General features: G+C 46.7%; 6 protein-coding genes across 6 annotated transcripts; 3 read left to right on the forward strand and 3 right to left on the reverse strand.

Moving 5' to 3' along the window:
* Nucleotides 1–607: 607 nt before the first annotated feature.
* Nucleotides 608–2,243, forward strand: PGRI_017250 (Major facilitator superfamily domain, general substrate transporter; the record flags this gene model as incomplete). The annotated part of the gene is made up of 2 exons (XM_040789438.1): nucleotides 608–677; nucleotides 739–2,243. 2 exons carry the CDS (start codon nucleotides 608–610, stop codon nucleotides 2,241–2,243), a joined length of 1,575 nt encoding a protein of 524 aa, XP_040646391.1.
* A 1,099-nt stretch (nucleotides 2,244–3,342) lies between these two features.
* On the reverse strand, nucleotides 3,343–6,791 carry PGRI_017260 (Amino acid transporter, transmembrane; the record flags this gene model as incomplete). Its single annotated transcript, XM_040789439.1, has 5 exons — nucleotides 3,343–4,223; nucleotides 4,282–4,638; nucleotides 4,908–5,279; nucleotides 5,341–5,526; nucleotides 5,582–6,791. 5 exons carry the CDS (start codon nucleotides 6,789–6,791, stop codon nucleotides 3,343–3,345), a joined length of 3,006 nt encoding a protein of 1,001 aa, XP_040646392.1.
* A 1,150-nt stretch (nucleotides 6,792–7,941) lies between these two features.
* PGRI_017270 (alpha/beta fold hydrolase) lies at nucleotides 7,942–8,742 on the reverse strand (the record flags this gene model as incomplete). Its single annotated transcript, XM_040789440.1, has 1 exon — nucleotides 7,942–8,742. One exon carries the CDS (start codon nucleotides 8,740–8,742, stop codon nucleotides 7,942–7,944), a length of 801 nt encoding a protein of 266 aa, XP_040646393.1.
* A 3,087-nt stretch (nucleotides 8,743–11,829) lies between these two features.
* On the forward strand, nucleotides 11,830–12,324 carry PGRI_017280 (uncharacterized protein; the record flags this gene model as incomplete). The annotated part of the gene is made up of 1 exon (XM_040789441.1): nucleotides 11,830–12,324. One exon carries the CDS (start codon nucleotides 11,830–11,832, stop codon nucleotides 12,322–12,324), a length of 495 nt encoding a protein of 164 aa, XP_040646394.1.
* A 535-nt stretch (nucleotides 12,325–12,859) lies between these two features.
* On the reverse strand, nucleotides 12,860–13,455 carry PGRI_017290 (acyl-CoA thioesterase; the record flags this gene model as incomplete). Its single annotated transcript, XM_040789442.1, has 2 exons — nucleotides 12,860–13,328; nucleotides 13,376–13,455. The coding sequence occupies 2 exons, from the start codon at nucleotides 13,453–13,455 to the stop codon at nucleotides 12,860–12,862; spliced, it is 549 nt and encodes a 182-aa protein (XP_040646395.1).
* A 475-nt stretch (nucleotides 13,456–13,930) lies between these two features.
* Nucleotides 13,931–15,329, forward strand: PGRI_017300 (uncharacterized protein; the record flags this gene model as incomplete). The annotated part of the gene is made up of 2 exons (XM_040789443.1): nucleotides 13,931–13,976; nucleotides 14,038–15,329. The coding sequence occupies 2 exons, from the start codon at nucleotides 13,931–13,933 to the stop codon at nucleotides 15,327–15,329; spliced, it is 1,338 nt and encodes a 445-aa protein (XP_040646396.1).
* Nucleotides 15,330–15,976: the final 647 nt, after the last annotated feature.

Here is a 15,976-nt window from a genome sequence, read left to right on the forward strand (position 1 = left end):
TTATACTGTGGAGCCGGGGGAATAAAGTACAAATGCGCAGATGAACATTATCCCGGTGAGCCGAACTGTATCTGACAATAATTTCAGATTTGGAGTATATACCCGGGGTCTACCCGGGGTCGGGTGGGAGGGTGGGAGGATACCGGCATTTGAACTTCATGAAAGACCCCCAGAAGGCTTGGCAGTGATGCCAAGAGATTGGCATAAGTTATAAGTCCAGTCACATACCAAGAAGAAAGCAATTAAGTTATATTAGGTGAGTGCAAGGTAAGAAAGAGGAAAGATTAAGAAACGCCAGGTATAATGTGGCTTCGGCTATCGCAGGGAGATGATCCTTCTGAGCTCGCCATACTTTCCTTTTTATATTTAAGAAAGATGATTGGTGGTAAAATTAGGAGATAATTTCTCCGTCTTTATAGTCCCAACTTCATCATTTCTCCAAACAATTGAACTGTTAGATCCACTTCTTCTCGGCTATTGACCCCATGGCACGATATATCCGGGGTATTCTTTCCCCAAATGAGAAGATCGGTTAGTGCTCTGGGCTTTATAAGTCTAATTCTCAATCCGAATCCTTTTAATCTACATACTCTGGGAGTCTAGCAAAATGGGTATATTCAAGAACAGTCGTGTGTATGTGCTCGCCACGGTAGCATATACCGGTTCATTCTTATTCGGTAAGATCTCTCCCTCTCTCTCTATCTCTCCATTATCACAATATACTAATAAATCCCTAAGGATATGACACCGGCGTGATGGGCAGTGTATTGGAACTTCCAAGTTTCAAAGCCGACTTTGGACTTCAGGAAGGAAGTTCTGGATTTTCAGATGCCAAAAATGCCCAAGTCTCATCGAACGTCGTTTCACTTCTCACAGCCGGATGCTTCTTCGGCGCTATCCTCGCCTCCTTCGTTAACGAGAAGTTTGGCCGTCGCTATTCCATCATGGGATTCCTGATGTTCTTCCTTATCGGCTCTGCTGTCCAAACCGCCGCTCACAGTGAATTATCTTATATGTACGGTGGACGAGTGATTGCAGGTTTCGGAATTGGAGGCATGTCCGCCATCACTCCAGTCTTTGTGTCGGAGAACTGCCCACCAGCGATCCGTGGTCGTATTGCTGGTCTCTTCCAGGAGTTCCTCGTCATTGGTGTCACCGTTGCATACTGGCTCTGCTATGGTGTTGCAGAAACCATCCCCGCCACAACCAAACAATGGCGTATCCCTATTGGATTCCAGCTTGTGCCAGGAGGTCTGATGATGATTGGCTTGTTCTTTTTGACCGAATCTCCTCGTTGGTTAGCGAAAGAAAATCGCTTCGAGGAAGCACTCGATGCCCTTGCGTATATGCGCAACGAGCCAACTACAAGCCCTGCGGTTCAGACTGAGATGGCTGAAATCAAAGCGGCTGTTGAGCACGAAGTCGAATCAACTCAGGGCCTTAGTTGGAGAGAACCTTTCCTGCCTGGAAACCGAATTCGCTTTGTCAATTGTTTCTTGATGATGTTCTGGCAGCAGTGGACAGGTACCAACAGCATTGGGTACTATGCTCCCCAGTTGTTCCAAACCGTTGGAGTGGCTGGAGGCAACACGAGCTTGTTCACAACGGGTATCTACGGTATTGTCAAGGTTGTTACCACTGGAATCTTCCTTGTCATTGGTATCGACAAGGTCGGTCGGCGGTGGTCTCTTATCGGCGGCGCTCTTTGGATGTGCACGATGATGTTCATCCTCGGTGGTGTTCTGGTGTCTTACCCTCCTGACCCAGAAGGGAAGGGCGGAATTTCATCAGCCTCCCTCGCTATGATTGTCATGATTTATTTCTACGTCATTGGATACTCCGCATCGTGGGGACCGATTCCATGGGTTTATATTTCTGAGATTTTCCCTACCCGCCTTCGTTCGTACGGTGTTTCTACCGGTTCGGCAACCCAGTGGCTCTTCAACTTTGTGGTCACTTACGTGACTCCAGCGGCCATCAATAACATTGGCTGGCGCACCTTTATTATGTTTGGTTGCTTCTGCTTTGCCATGGCTATCTGGGTTTTCCTTATCGTCAGGGAAACGAAGGGTCGCTCCCTCGAGGAGATGGGCGTCCTCTTCGAAAAGTTCCATGCCTTTGGCAAATTGCCTGATGTTGAAAGTGTAGCTTTTGAGCGGAAGCTTTCATTTGATGATGACGCTGCTACCTCGACTCATAATGAAGTACAGGGTGTCGAAACTGAAGAACATGTGAAGAAATAAAGATTTTGTTGCACGTCGCTGCTATACTGCGGAGGCGCTCTTATGTCCAATTGTTTCCTAAATTCAATGCCAATTCTAGATTGCGGGTGTACTGTATATAATCCTAGCTTTATTTTGATCAAAGTTATGACATCTAGTACCCAACTCCCATTATGCCCTCCCTTCCAGTCGGCAACGTTTGTTCAATGCAATACTCAATTCGTCGTTTGTAGACATGATTTATTTTGACAGCCGCTAGTAAGGTAAATAAGGCATTTTTGACGTAGAAGTAGTAGTCCATGAAAAAGCACGGATAGTTTAACTGTGCCAGCGAGGGATTCAATGAAATAAGTGTAAAGGGGGCTTCTGAGTTCGATCCCGGGGGATTGTCAGTCGGTTAAACTGTGAAAAAACCATATTGATCAGATTAAAAGATTGTTAGTATAAGCAAACTTACTCTAGTAGCCGTAAATAGCGAGATATACGTAGGTAAAAGCGCTAGACTAGTACTAGTGTCCTAACTAGGAATAGAAGAGCCATAGCTAGATAGGGTAATGTAGTATAAATAATTTTTGAAATAGCTGGTATAATAACGACCTAGGGATAACTTATAGATAAAAGCCAATTAGTATATATATCTAAATAAAAGTAAAGAAGGCTGCACTCACTAGAACGCTAGGACTATTGAAACGGCTGTCCTTTGATATACTGCGGAGTCCACCAATGCCGCCATTCACCACCAGTAAGAAAGTCAGCACAGAGACTCGAATCCACCCCATGGCAGAGAGACTTGTAAACAAGGTTAGCAGACATCTTTCTGCGTTTATCGGTAGAAACCGGGGTGGATATGCGATCTGCCATGACTTCATGAGTACCTAAAAGCCTGGTTTCATTGTCACTCTGTATCTATTCTTTTCTAAGCATATTAATCTAGACTTACTAGGGTAGTACAAAAGAGCAATGCTTTATAAAAATGTCCGTAGCTATTCGTAGGGAAACGTAACCGCAGTTAACATATAGATACTAACAGCAAAAGAGTCGCCAGGTCACATCTCCATGATCCAACTTGCGATCGGTAGCAAAGGTAATGATAACAGCAAAAGGTTCACATAGGGGACATCTACTCAATCCAGATGATCATCGCGAGTGATGAAGAAAGCACTCCGCACCCTGCGTAACTAGTAGCAACTACCTGTGCAACATCTCCAGGTTCTGGTAGACAGTTCTTTTGTGAATCGGGCTTTGAGATTGGCCCTTTGATCACATCTGCAGTTTTCCATCGCAGAGATCCCGAATTAGGTACGTTTGATAAAGATTTCCGAGTCCAAGTTGCGACAATGTGCTGCCAGTTGGGTATATCAGGGCTCCAAACGTCCAAGTTGCTAAAATCCGGATTTTTAAAAACCAACAAAGCACTATTGACGGAGCCAAATCTCAGGACCCATTCTAGAGAATCTGAGGTATAAATTCCCGGTCCTAACTCATTGTCCGAGTTATTACTGTGGACGACCGGGACGAAAAAAGCCAACAGCGCAGCTAAAGCGGACCGAGTAGACACTCGGTACAAGAATGAGCCCCCACCAAGTTTGCCAATGTAGTCTTTAAGGATCTTTGCAGACAGGCGATCCTTGTTCTTGTCGCCCTTTACCCGAACTGTGGTAATATCCTGAGGTAGAAGTTGTGGCCTGCAGGTGGGAAAGAGATCTTCCAATCTATGGCGAACGCATTCGAGTCCAACTTGTGGGGGGATCGGGTCGAGTCGGAGTGGCATAACTGCCAGCGATGGCTGATGGTATTCCAAAAAGTACCGATCATACATCGGTCTTGAGATTTTGCCCTCTTCAAACAGGCTCTCCAAGATCCATGCTACACCTACATTGGTAGGGATGAGACGTACTTCGTCTTGGAGGGCAATGGCTGGGTCATAAATAGCGTCGACCAGCTCGTCGAGGCCTGCTAGCCAAAAGAGACTACTTAGGGGGCCGATCAGCTCGTCAAATCCTAAAATCAAATTAGTAAAATAATCCTCTAGCTTTCGAAGGGATATAGGTCGACTTACGATAGCTATTACTATCGAGGAACTCTGTAATATCGTCGGGGATTGTTCCCGGGTACCCATACTCCCTTGACCATACTGGGCGATATCCTGCGTCCGCTAAGGCACTTATGTTGCGAGCGAGCTTATTGCGATTTCCCTCCATACCGGAGGGTTTCCCTGGTGTATCCTCGAGGATAGTAGGTGTTGTGGGAGTGGGTATGGATCTAGCTTGGCTAGATGAGGAACTCGAATTCGAGTGTGTGAGCGATGGGAGGGATGAAATCGAAGGTACATAGTCAGAGTCGGTCGGACTTATCGAGGCCGAAGTGGGTGGGCTTGCCGAAATAGGCAGCGGAAAGATTTGATTTTTATCCATGGCTTGATCGGGTAGCTTGAGTCATAACATGAATTGTTCATCTAAATTCCATGATGTTCATACAGCTTCGCTCTTGCCGAAAATAATAGTACCTGCCAGTATAGCTACATCTTGGCGCGTTCTCAGACTCATACACAAGGTCTGCTCTATAAGAGAAAGAGGAACACACAAACGATCGAAAGACATTGATCGATGAAACTCCCCAATGTTCAAAACACCCCCAGTCCTATAACTCAACCCTGAACCTCGATTTATCCAGCCGGGTTCGCACAGGTGAAAGGCGTCAGGTTCCCCCCTTCGAATGACTTGTGCATCGAAGTAACTGAAGCCCAAATTCCCAGACCAGCGGCAGATAGCGCACCAAAGGAGTAGATTACATCAAAAGTGTTCCACACAAACTTCTTCTTGTAACCTCTAATCCACCGCTTCGTTCCACTATCCAAGCGTTGTACCTCGCCAGTTGCCGAATTAAATTCCTCTTCGGGGAGCATTGCGTCATTCTGGACGTTGAACCCAACCAGCAACATTGGTGGGAATGTGTAAGAAAACTGCAAGATGCAGGCGGCTCCAACGAAGGATGTGAGATTGCTGATTTGCGGGATTGCGGCGGCAATCACCCAAGCGAGAGCCCAGTAGGCAGGTGCTAGAGGAGTCGTTAGATGTTTGAATTCAGTGGAGTCTTGGGGAAGTAGATATTAACTTACCGAGCCCTACCCACACCAATTTACCAGTTCGGCTGTTCAAATCCGGGAGATGGAAGATATCATGCAAAACAACGTTGTAGAAGACTTTGATACCAATGTTACCATATAACAGTGCTGCAATGACGCCGGTGATAAATGAGATGGCGTTGCCCAAAGTCTGGAACCTGTAAGCAGAGTTTGGAATACCTGTTTTAGCACTGTTAGCAGTCTTAGAATTTCACTTGGATGTTATATATCTTACCCTGGTAAGAAGGATTGAATGTGAATTGGCCCTGCGCACTGTACACAACCATGCCACAGAGAAGGTAGCAAACGTAGATGAATATTTCGGCAATAACGAAACCCTTCCAGAAGTCATATGGCCGTCTCATCTCAGCCATGAGCTCATTAAAGAGAGTTGCGCCGCCGTATGCGAAAACAGCGTTCATCATAGCATTGACTTTGTTCTTAAGGGTTGAGCTCTCAGGCCAGTAGCCGCTTGTTACCACAGGTCCCTTTGGGGTCTCATAGCTAGTGAACGAGGCTTCGTAATTAGGAGGATACTGATGAACCACAACCATAGTCATGATGACGACAATTATATTCATCCAGATCGCAATGTTGGCCAGGTAAGAAAGTCGTTGCAGGGTACGAATCTGCCCAAGCAAAAAGCCGATGACCATGAAGATAACTTCAGCGGCGATGAAACACAGGAACCCCTGGCCATTGGCACCGACGGCCATCTGGGCCAGTCCTTGTCCGTTGCTTACAATAAGCAGGGACACATTGAGGAAGAACTGGAAGCTTTGTAGGACGTTCACCAAAATGCGTGCCCAGTTTCCATAGACACGGAAAGCCAAATCTCCATAATTGCGCATTGGGAATCGAGTTGAGTCGAGGCCGACGAAGATCTTCCACAGTTGCAAGCCGGAGTAACAAGCCATGGCTCCAAAAACGGTGTAAAGTGCAGCTCCTGGTCCATAGCCCATCTGACTGATTGCCCAAGGGACATTGATCGGTCCGAGGATATCTGTGGTAATGAGATAGAAGATCGAACCCCAGGTTGCAGTTCGCCCAGCCCGTTGTGCCTGTTCCCATTCCGTCTCGGTGATACCCCAACTATCGCTTGCGCTATCGCCATCCGTTCTGCTGGTATTTTTGGGGTTGGTCTCAGTGATGACAGGCGTACTCTGTACTGGAGTGTCAGACGTTTTACTGAAAAGCCTCTTTCTCCAGTACGCAAATCCCGCATCGTCAGTGGAAATGTGCTTCTCAACCTCGCGCGACCGCTTAGCCCAGTAGACATAATTCTCAAAGGTAATGCTAGAATCCAAGTAAATCGAGCGGTTGCCATCAAGATAAGCACGCGGGGGCTCGTGGGAAATAGACATAGTACCCTCCTTTGTGTCCATCTTTTCTCCATCTAGATGAGCATCGGCACCCATGTTGGCGCCGGAGATCTTGTCCGCCATGATCAGAATCGGACAATCTCTACGGATTGTATAGGATTGTCCAAAGTAGGTTTAGAGAGAGATACAGGAAAAAGAATGGGAATCTCAGAAAGTGCCATTGTCTTCATATACGTTAGGAAAAGCAGACAAGCCAGCCTATTGTCGACAGGGACTGCCAATATCGTGTGCCAAAAGCACTAGGATTGGACATTTAAATTGGGGCCATTCCTGTGGCCCCAATAACGTCTGTCCAATATGTGAAAAGCCTATCAGTCAGCCACCAACTCACCAAATGTAACATGGCCCCGATATTTTACCGGAAAACAATGCTTCGCCTTTGTACGACCCCTGCGAGTGGCCACTAAGATCAGCCCCCGTTTCATCGGGGTTCCACATAAACCTCGGCAAAAGCTTGTCTCCGTCTCCGAACTTGCTGACGGCGCAGATAATAACCAGAAAGAGGATGCACCGCCCTGTTTGTAGTTAGTTCAGGTGCGGAGGTCCACCGGAGGCCGTGTATGTACCTTCCTTTTCTTGAATATACTTGAGCAATTTATTCGCCAAATCTGAAACATCCCGTTGTGATCATGTTGATTACTTGTGGTTCATCACAGAGTCCGGTTGAGCCGGGCCATCATGTTCGGTCACTTCGGTGAATGGGGCAACGCCCCGCGTGATGTGCTGGGGATGTCTTGAATCACCCATGGATAGTCACCTTCTTTGCGGTAAATCAGACAATAGTGGCTTTATCAATGAATTTGCGAATGAATCTGACCACTGTAATGTAGGATGCCTGGAGCACAGGCCTCAGCACTTGAGGCCACTATTCAAATGCCGCAGAGGTGAGTTGGACCAAGTCAGACTCATCAAGAAAGCGTAAGATAAACAGGTTAGTTACCTTGGTAATCTGTTTATGTAAATGTCAATATCCCCCGGGGCCCCGGGCATTCGGAGTGATAGGCATTTATGTCCAATGACAACATTGGGATTGTTGTTTACCTATGTTGTACAAAGTACAGCGGTCTGAGGCCCAAAAGGCTTCTTACTAATTATGGAAGGTGTCACCTGCCTGAGGTGCCCACGTGGGTGCCAGTGAGGAAAAGGTTCAATATGCCCATCTAAGGTTATATTCATCTCTAATTCTATCTACATATGTACAGCATTAATTCAACTACCCGCATCGATCCAAGAACCCCGCAATGCGGCGATACATCTCTACAGGGTTAGAATACATAGGGAAATGCCCAGCGCCCACAATGTCGGCCAATTCAACACCGTTCTTCTCCAACAACGGCAGATACGACAATCCACGCATCTCCTCCCCGAACATAAACATGCGCGGACACGGTAATGCCAGAAACTTATCCATCAAGTCCCCATGATCAGTCAACAACACCATAGACTCAAAAATAGGCCGAACCGCACCAGCCCGGACCCGGGAGCGCAGGGTACTAGCATACATGGCACTACCAAATGACCCCGACGTACGCGTGCGCTCAATAAATGCATCCATGAATGCATCCCCGTCATCGGCTGGGAACATGAAAATCTGGCGACTGAGGAAGCAATCCTCTGGTGCGAGGTTTCCCTTGATATCCACGAAGCTGAGGACACGGCCTGGATGCTGGTTTGCCAGGAGTAGGGCTGTTAAACCGCCCATTGAGTGACCTATCAGGTGGAACTTTTCTATATTGAAGCGTGCAAGAAAAGCTTCGGCGGTCGCCACCAGGAACGGGATGTCTGTTGCCGAGACGTCGTTGCTTGTTGACTGGCCGCAGCCAGGGGCGTCGTAGGCAATGAAGCCATGGTGTTTTAGGGATGGCTGGATCTTTAGATCGGCGAGGTCTTCTTTGCTGGAACCGAAGCCGTGGAGGAAGAGGATTGGTGGGTTTGAGTTGAGGCTATGAACCGTTGATAGATTGAGGCTAACGCCTTGGACTGTGAGGGGGATACATTCGAAGGTAAGGGACATGATGAAATGAGTGAATTTAGATTTTAATACTTTTTACATTGGGTTTTATATTTGATTGTCTGTGAAAATTTTCGAATGGATACTTTTATCGGTTCGGCGAAATGTAATTTCGCCGCCCATTTACTCATCAAAGAGTCATACCTCCTATGGAGTAAATTCACCTCGCGCTAGGTATCACAATCTGTGGTGACTAGTCAGCATAAATCCAGGAATATCTGCCTGATTGTATCTTTTTGCTTTTTCTTTGGGCAGATTGGGGAGAAGGCCACGAAACGTTCCTCGCGCGCTCCACCCCACGCCGGTCTGGTTTTCCAAAGCACTCCAGCAAATCGTATATGGGCCATTTTGATCGGCATAAATCCCTAGAACCTGGTACTACTGCCGATGGATATTGGCCAAATGTGGTATATGTTCAGCGGGCACTACTGTCGCCCATGTGGGAGCTATATAGTTCAAGCATAATGACTTGGATTCATACTCCGAAACAAGGCGCAGACGATGATCTTACCCCCATAGAACCCCACAGCTGCAAGAATCGACATAAAGAATGCTTCTCGGCATAGATCACCATCTTCCACTCCTGGGCTATCTTCAATGTCCACATCCATTCATGACAAGGGGATCAGGTCCGAGAGATGACTTCCCCTCTGCTCAGTCCTTAATGAGGGATAGGGGGGTATTATCGGATGGAGAGACAGATCGAATCCCCCTGGCGAGCCCTTGTCTCGAAATATAAGATTTCACGCACCATCGTCCACTGGCTTCATAAAGCACCTTCATTCACGCCACTCAAGGGTCTCTTGGTGTCTTTCAGGTTCCAGAGTTCCCACCGAACCGAGATCCATGGGCATCCTGGTTGACACAGGGAAGAACCAAAACTTCTTCAAGTCTATCAATCCAAATGACGTGGTAACACCCACGGCAGAATCGAGGCCCAGACTAATGTCCACCGATAATGCGGACCCCCAGTTCAGAGTCTAGTCCAGCGAGCGCGGGTGCGGAATCGAACAAATCGAGCCCGGTCTGCACCATGTCCGGCCAGATCACATTTGGAAGCATGTCCAACCTTGGCGACCCCTTCTAGGCCCAAACACCGGCCGGCTGCTAACCGGGATTCTGCCGGCAGGTGACCCATCGGCTCGAATTCACAGTGCGTGGAGGCCAGAATGGACGAACCCGCTCGACGTGTTTGCCGTGATGTGTATTGGTGCGGCGGCGCTAGGCGGGAGAAGACAAGTTGTTTCTCCCTAGATACATCCTGGTGGTTTCTGTTGGCTAATAATCCTTGGCCTAATGTCATAAGTGGTCTAGAACTCTCTTTAAATTTTCCAGTTGGAATATTCCCAAAAAAGCACACAGGCCTAATCATCTGTTGTATCACCTACAGAGTAGACGATAGATAGATCGGTCAACAATGAAACCCATGTTGACTATGCATTCAAGCTGATAGGATCATATTAAGATTGGCCCGTGTAGGGAACGCGAAAAGGTCAAAGGTTTGACGGCACCATACAGGTGAATGAAGCGGGTGAGATGGTTTATCATACCCGGGCAATTTGAAAGAAGGCCAATGACTCAAAAGGGGCTCGAGGGCATGAAAACAAAAAATATATTAGTGTTAGGAAGTCAAAGAAATTGCCGTCGCATTATATTGCCGTCAATGGGTTAGCACCAATTTGTCAACAGTTGAATTTTTTTTTCCCAAGGTTTCTATTATTGTAAAGCCGTGCGTCATGTCATGTTGCCAATTCAGCAAGGATTTGCTTGGCGATCGCCTACAACTGCGAGGCTCTAGACCAGGTGGCACCGCAATGATTTCTGGTTTGTTGGATTGAGAATGTGATTATGCATGGACAGGGATACTTAAGCCTAGATAGTGGTGAATTAGTGAAGGTGCGGCATGTAGTTATCACACCATATATCAGCTATGTTAATCCAACAATGATCGAAGGTTATAAAAAATAACGATTCAATTAATGAGAAAATGGATCATCAACTTCAATTAGGCCAGACCAGGCTAAAAGAAAACGGGCTTCCAAGCTAGGACATCGCCGAGAAACATATAGGGCTGAACCACGAGGACTGCGCCACAAAGAACTTTGCAGCCTGGAAATTACCCGGGAATGTGTGCCAAGCGGCCAAGTGTTCGAGATTTTATAATATTAAGTCGGAAAGTTCCCGTGAAACCGGTGGACTACGATTGGGAGAGCTATGATGAAAATGTCGAGGATCAGCCCTAAAGAGGACAATAACAGGAGATGAAAAATCCCGCTGGAACTGCCAAGGCTCGGCTGGTCCCGCAGGAGAAAATCTCTGAGGTCAGCGGGTGACTAATCCACATTTTTAGTCATTTTAGCCACTCGAAAATTGGCAAAAAGTGCGGGAAAGTCTAGAGCTTACCCCATTGTGGCTTAAGGTGGATCAACTGACTTTTTTTTTTTCTTTCGTGACCGCCAAATATAAAACACACTTTTTCTTCTTATATATCTTGATCACCATGGCGACATTCCTCCAGTTAAATGCTCAATCTCTAGCACACGCTCTTGTCGAGCTCTAACATCGGCCGTGCGCGTGCTACTGCGTGTTGCCGATTACTGCAAGTCCAAGCTCATTTCGACTCTTTCTATTCGCCTACCATCCTCATTTCCTGAAACAAAGCTGTTCCTTCAGAGCTGCAAGCTTATCACCCCCTATTCCTCGTGGAAACACGACAACCCCTACTCACCGCATCGATAACACACCTTGCTACCTGGCCAGTGCTGTTTGAATTCGACATCCCCAACCAGTCCTTGCCTCAGATTACAACCTCGTGTCAAGTGCATTTGCGCTTCCACATTCTTTGTCTCCCGGACTCCTCTACACCGAGCTTTTGTGAACGCGGAAGACCCGTCAAATTCCTATCTCAACTTGAATTTTGACCAATTGATATTTTATCATTTCCCGCGATGGCTGTCGACTTATAACCCGATCTCACCCTTGATTTTTCGCACCTTGGTGTTGTTCTCTATCAACTTGGACTTCTCCTCCGATTTTTGTGGAGTCATCCTTGCACATACCTTTTATTCTTATCTTGATACCATTTTCAATATGGCGCCCAACCTCTTCCTCTGTGCGCGCAACATCTTCTGCCCTACCTACTGGTTCCAGAAGGGTGATAGCAAAAGCAATCTCAAGGAGCAACACTGGGAATCCCCCGTCCCGGGAACATACAAGTTCCTCCCGGGTCGCGGATGGCACCTCATCCATCGGGATGGGTGCGAAGATGATGAAAAAGTCCCTGCTGCCCTAGTCTACTGCCGTATCCTCCACCGTTACATGTTCGAATCCGAACTGGAGGAACGTTGTCGCTGGTTCGACGCCCCGCTGCACAAGGGTGGCCGCCCGGAAAAGCTGCGCTTTTTCCTCCTCGACGACGGCATTCACTGGGTTGCCGGCTGGGATGCTGAGGACAACTTCATTCTTGGGCCTTACCCCAAGTGGTGGCTCGATGAAGATGGACACACCATGCGCCGCGGTGCCTCACCTCCTACCAGTTCCAACGTGTCCCGTTGCAGCAGTATCATTGCTGGCAAATTCGATTGAGCAGCTTGTCTCAACTACAACTTCTGAGGTTGTCTAATGACAGCCCTTCTAATGATTGGAAATTCCATCATACATGCATACCCCTGTTAGCGCTTTTTCGATATTACGAAGCGATTTAGCGTGTCTCTGTTTTTCTTATGATAACCCACAAAAGTTCTTGGTTTCGGTTTTATGTTACGGTGATGGATCTGTTTTCGCGTTTCTTTGTGTCTCATACATCTCTGGTTAGATTAGACTATTTAATGATTCGGAGTTTGGATGATCTTCTTGATCAACTGGCGCATGTTTGTCTTTTCTTCGCATCTCATACTCCTAGTATTAATACCAATCCTAGCGGTGTATCTCGCCGAGTTACATCCATATATATATCTTGCCTATTTTCTTCTGAATTCCTATAGATCATTTGATCAACCTAAAGTCTAGAATTCCAATCCCTCTCGACCAAAATCACCCAGAATAATACAACTATCCTGAAATGCAAGGGACTACCTATATTCCGATAAGAAAATTATGTACAAGCCCAACATTCTACCCCTCACAACTTAGCCTCAGCCTTAACAAGCAACTTCTCCAAGCCACGCCTAGTCCGCTCCTCCATACCCGTCTTCCCAACCCGCATAGTCTCCCTCAATACAAAAACATGCGTATAAGTCCCAACCATCTTAACATCCTCCTCCCCCTCACGGAAAATACCAACTTCCCACGTAACGCTAGACTTGCTAAGCCTATTAACACGCAACCCGACCTCCAGCAGATCCGGGAATCGCACCGACGCAAAGAAATCGGCATGTGTCGAGACAATCAGACCTATTTGGTCGGCCCCTGCTACTATGTTCGACGGCGAGGGGAAATTGGAGGGCTGTCCCTGAGTCGTTGCTGGGGCTGGGTTGTTCACGCTGAAGGGGTCCATCCCGCAGTGCTGGATTAGGTATGTGTTGGCGATTGTGTCAAAAAGATGTGTGTACACTGCGTTGTTGAGATGCGCGTACATGTCGTTGTCGAACCTGGAGGTGTTAGTGTCGGTGTCATGGTTCGTGAATCGGCTACTGACCAGCGGGTCTGGTGTACTTGGTGGAAGCCATAGTCGCTGCGCTTGCGTTGCTTTTTGGCTGCAGACTCTGCGGTAGCCATTTTTATTTTTTAGATGGGATGGTTTTGGGTTCGAGTGTGATTCTACAGTGTTTATGCTTGATATAACCAGAATGTGCTGGACCTCGGCCCCGGCATATCGGTGATTAGGTAACTTTGGTGGGGCCCTGGTTCCTGGAGTGCCGTTCTTTGATCCACTTGCCTTTCATCTGATCCACAACAAAGAAGTAGATAGATATCAAAGCTTTCATATATATTTAATAGTGTCCTATTCATTCTGTGTAAATTCCAGGGCTTGTTAAGAATTACTTGGAGTATTCGTCATTACATTCTTTTTTCGGCTTTGTTATCATACATGCGTCGAGGAATCAAGCTATAGTTCAACAAGACAATGGAGGCTCCCCTACCTAGAGCTGGGATTCAAGCACTTATACTATGCGGTCCTGGGACCTCATTTGGGACTCTTCTTGATCAAGAGAAGTCTCCAAAATGTCTTGCCATAATCGCTAACAGACCGATGATATATTATCCGCTAAAGTTCTGTCATATTTCGCATATCAGTGGTGAGTGGGACCATTCGGGCCTCACATCGCGTTTACCATGAAAGTTCCCTAATTGTTTTAGATGTCACACTGGTCACACATCCCTCTACCCTTGCTCATATCAAATCTGCTTTACAACAAGACCCTGATTTGAAATCACTCCCTTTGCCGAAGGTTATCGCCCCTCAAGATCTTCAAGCAACAATGGCAACGGCACAGTTGCTTCGCCTTCCCGAGGTGCAATCTTGCATTAAATCCGATTTCCTCCTCTTGCCTTGCGACCTCGTCTGTGAAATCGAGGGCACATATCTGCTCCAAATGTGGATGGCATCACAAGGCCAGATGGTAATGACTGAGAAAGAAAAAACCCGTCGGGGTGGTCTTTGTGTATATTACCATGCGGAAAATGCCGTAAATGATGAGGCCTTGGATCTGATAGCTGTTGAACCACTTCGGCAGACCAGGCTATCAAAACTGCTCATGTCCATCGGAATGGATACCGTGAAAAGAAACCTGGAACGTGATAAGGGTTTTCTTCTTCGTCAATCCTTTGCAAAGCAGCGAATCGCCCAAGCCAAGATGTTGACCGGCTTCCGTGATGCACACCTCTACATTTTCCCCCATTGGGTCAAGGATCTCGTACGACATCAGGAAAGACTAGTATCTGTTAGCGAGGATCTCATTGGGCTCTGGGCCAAGTCTGGGTGGCAGCAAGGACTGCATGAAAAGCTAGGCATGGATACTTGTTTGAATCAGCAGAAAGAAAACGAAAATTACGACTATCGGGAATTGAGCACAGTCACCCACCAAATACCACAGAACGATGTGTCGAGAGTACCATCTCTCCTAGCATATCTGCATACGGGATCAACACCACTTATCCGTCGTGTTGATAATCCCGCTCTTCTTTTATCAACTTCCCTTCGTCTAGCCAAGCAAGAATCCATTGAAGAGGTCGACCGTACAGCTCGATCCCCATTCGCCCATGACCGGAAGATCGCCTCTCCGGAATGTGTGTCTTCAAGCTGTTTTATTTCAAAGGCTGATTGTCTCCTTGGATCCAACGTTATTGTTGAGAGACATTCTGTTATAAAGGAATCTTGTATCGGCCCAAACTCCAGGATCAGCAACGGTGCTCGAATTACGCGATGCGTTATCCTTGATAATGTCATTATTGGAGAACGCTGTGTGTTAACTGGATGTGTGATTGGGAGCCGTAGTTTCATCGGCAATGGTTCGGTACTCAGTGATTGTGAAGTTCAGGAGGGTAATGTTGTTCCTGGGCAAACAGAAGCTAAGAACGAGAAGTTTATGCCACTTTTTGAAGATCTCGAAGAGGATACGGATAGTCCTGTGTTTGCGGGCGATTGTTAGAATGACTACATAGTTTTGATTGAAGAACTTGCCTTTACGATTCCCTTTTAATATATCACTGTTCTTGTGTATCAACCTTGGAAGGAAGCATAATATATATAAGTGGACTGTGTAAGTACCTATAGATCCTGAAAGTGTTAGAGCATATCCTACGAATATTCCAAATAGGAGTGATTTTGTATCACGTGCAACTTTGGCCGAGTTGGTTAAGGCGCCAGACTCAAGAGTTTTCCTCTTTCACTAATTTATGTGTGAGCATTCTGGTCACGAAAGTGGCGTGGGTTCGAATCCCACAGGTTGCATTCTTTTTTTACTTTTCCCTCTTCTTTTTGCCCATTCATTCTCATTGGTTTTTGCCGAGAGACATCTTTAATAGTTCCTAGACTGGTGGTGCCTTGTTCGTCTAGAGTTGTAGGGATTGAGATATCTGGCATTCGTGCAAAAAGCTTCTTTAATATAAAAACAGCAGTTAATACGTTACAGACCTTCTATGCTAGTTGGTAACAGGGGATATAATCACAAAGGTTTTAACGTAAAATGGCTTGCCTGGAAATCACCTTACTATTGATGTTAGAGTAAATACTTCTGTAGCTGGAAGACTTATCCTATTTGGGGAGTGACCATTAAGAGCTCGAGACAACGTTCCA

Source organism: Penicillium griseofulvum (genome assembly GCF_001561935.1).
Source record: "Penicillium griseofulvum strain PG3 chromosome Unknown contig_80, whole genome shotgun sequence".
In the NCBI taxonomy this organism is placed as follows: domain Eukaryota; kingdom Fungi; phylum Ascomycota; class Eurotiomycetes; order Eurotiales; family Aspergillaceae; genus Penicillium; species Penicillium griseofulvum.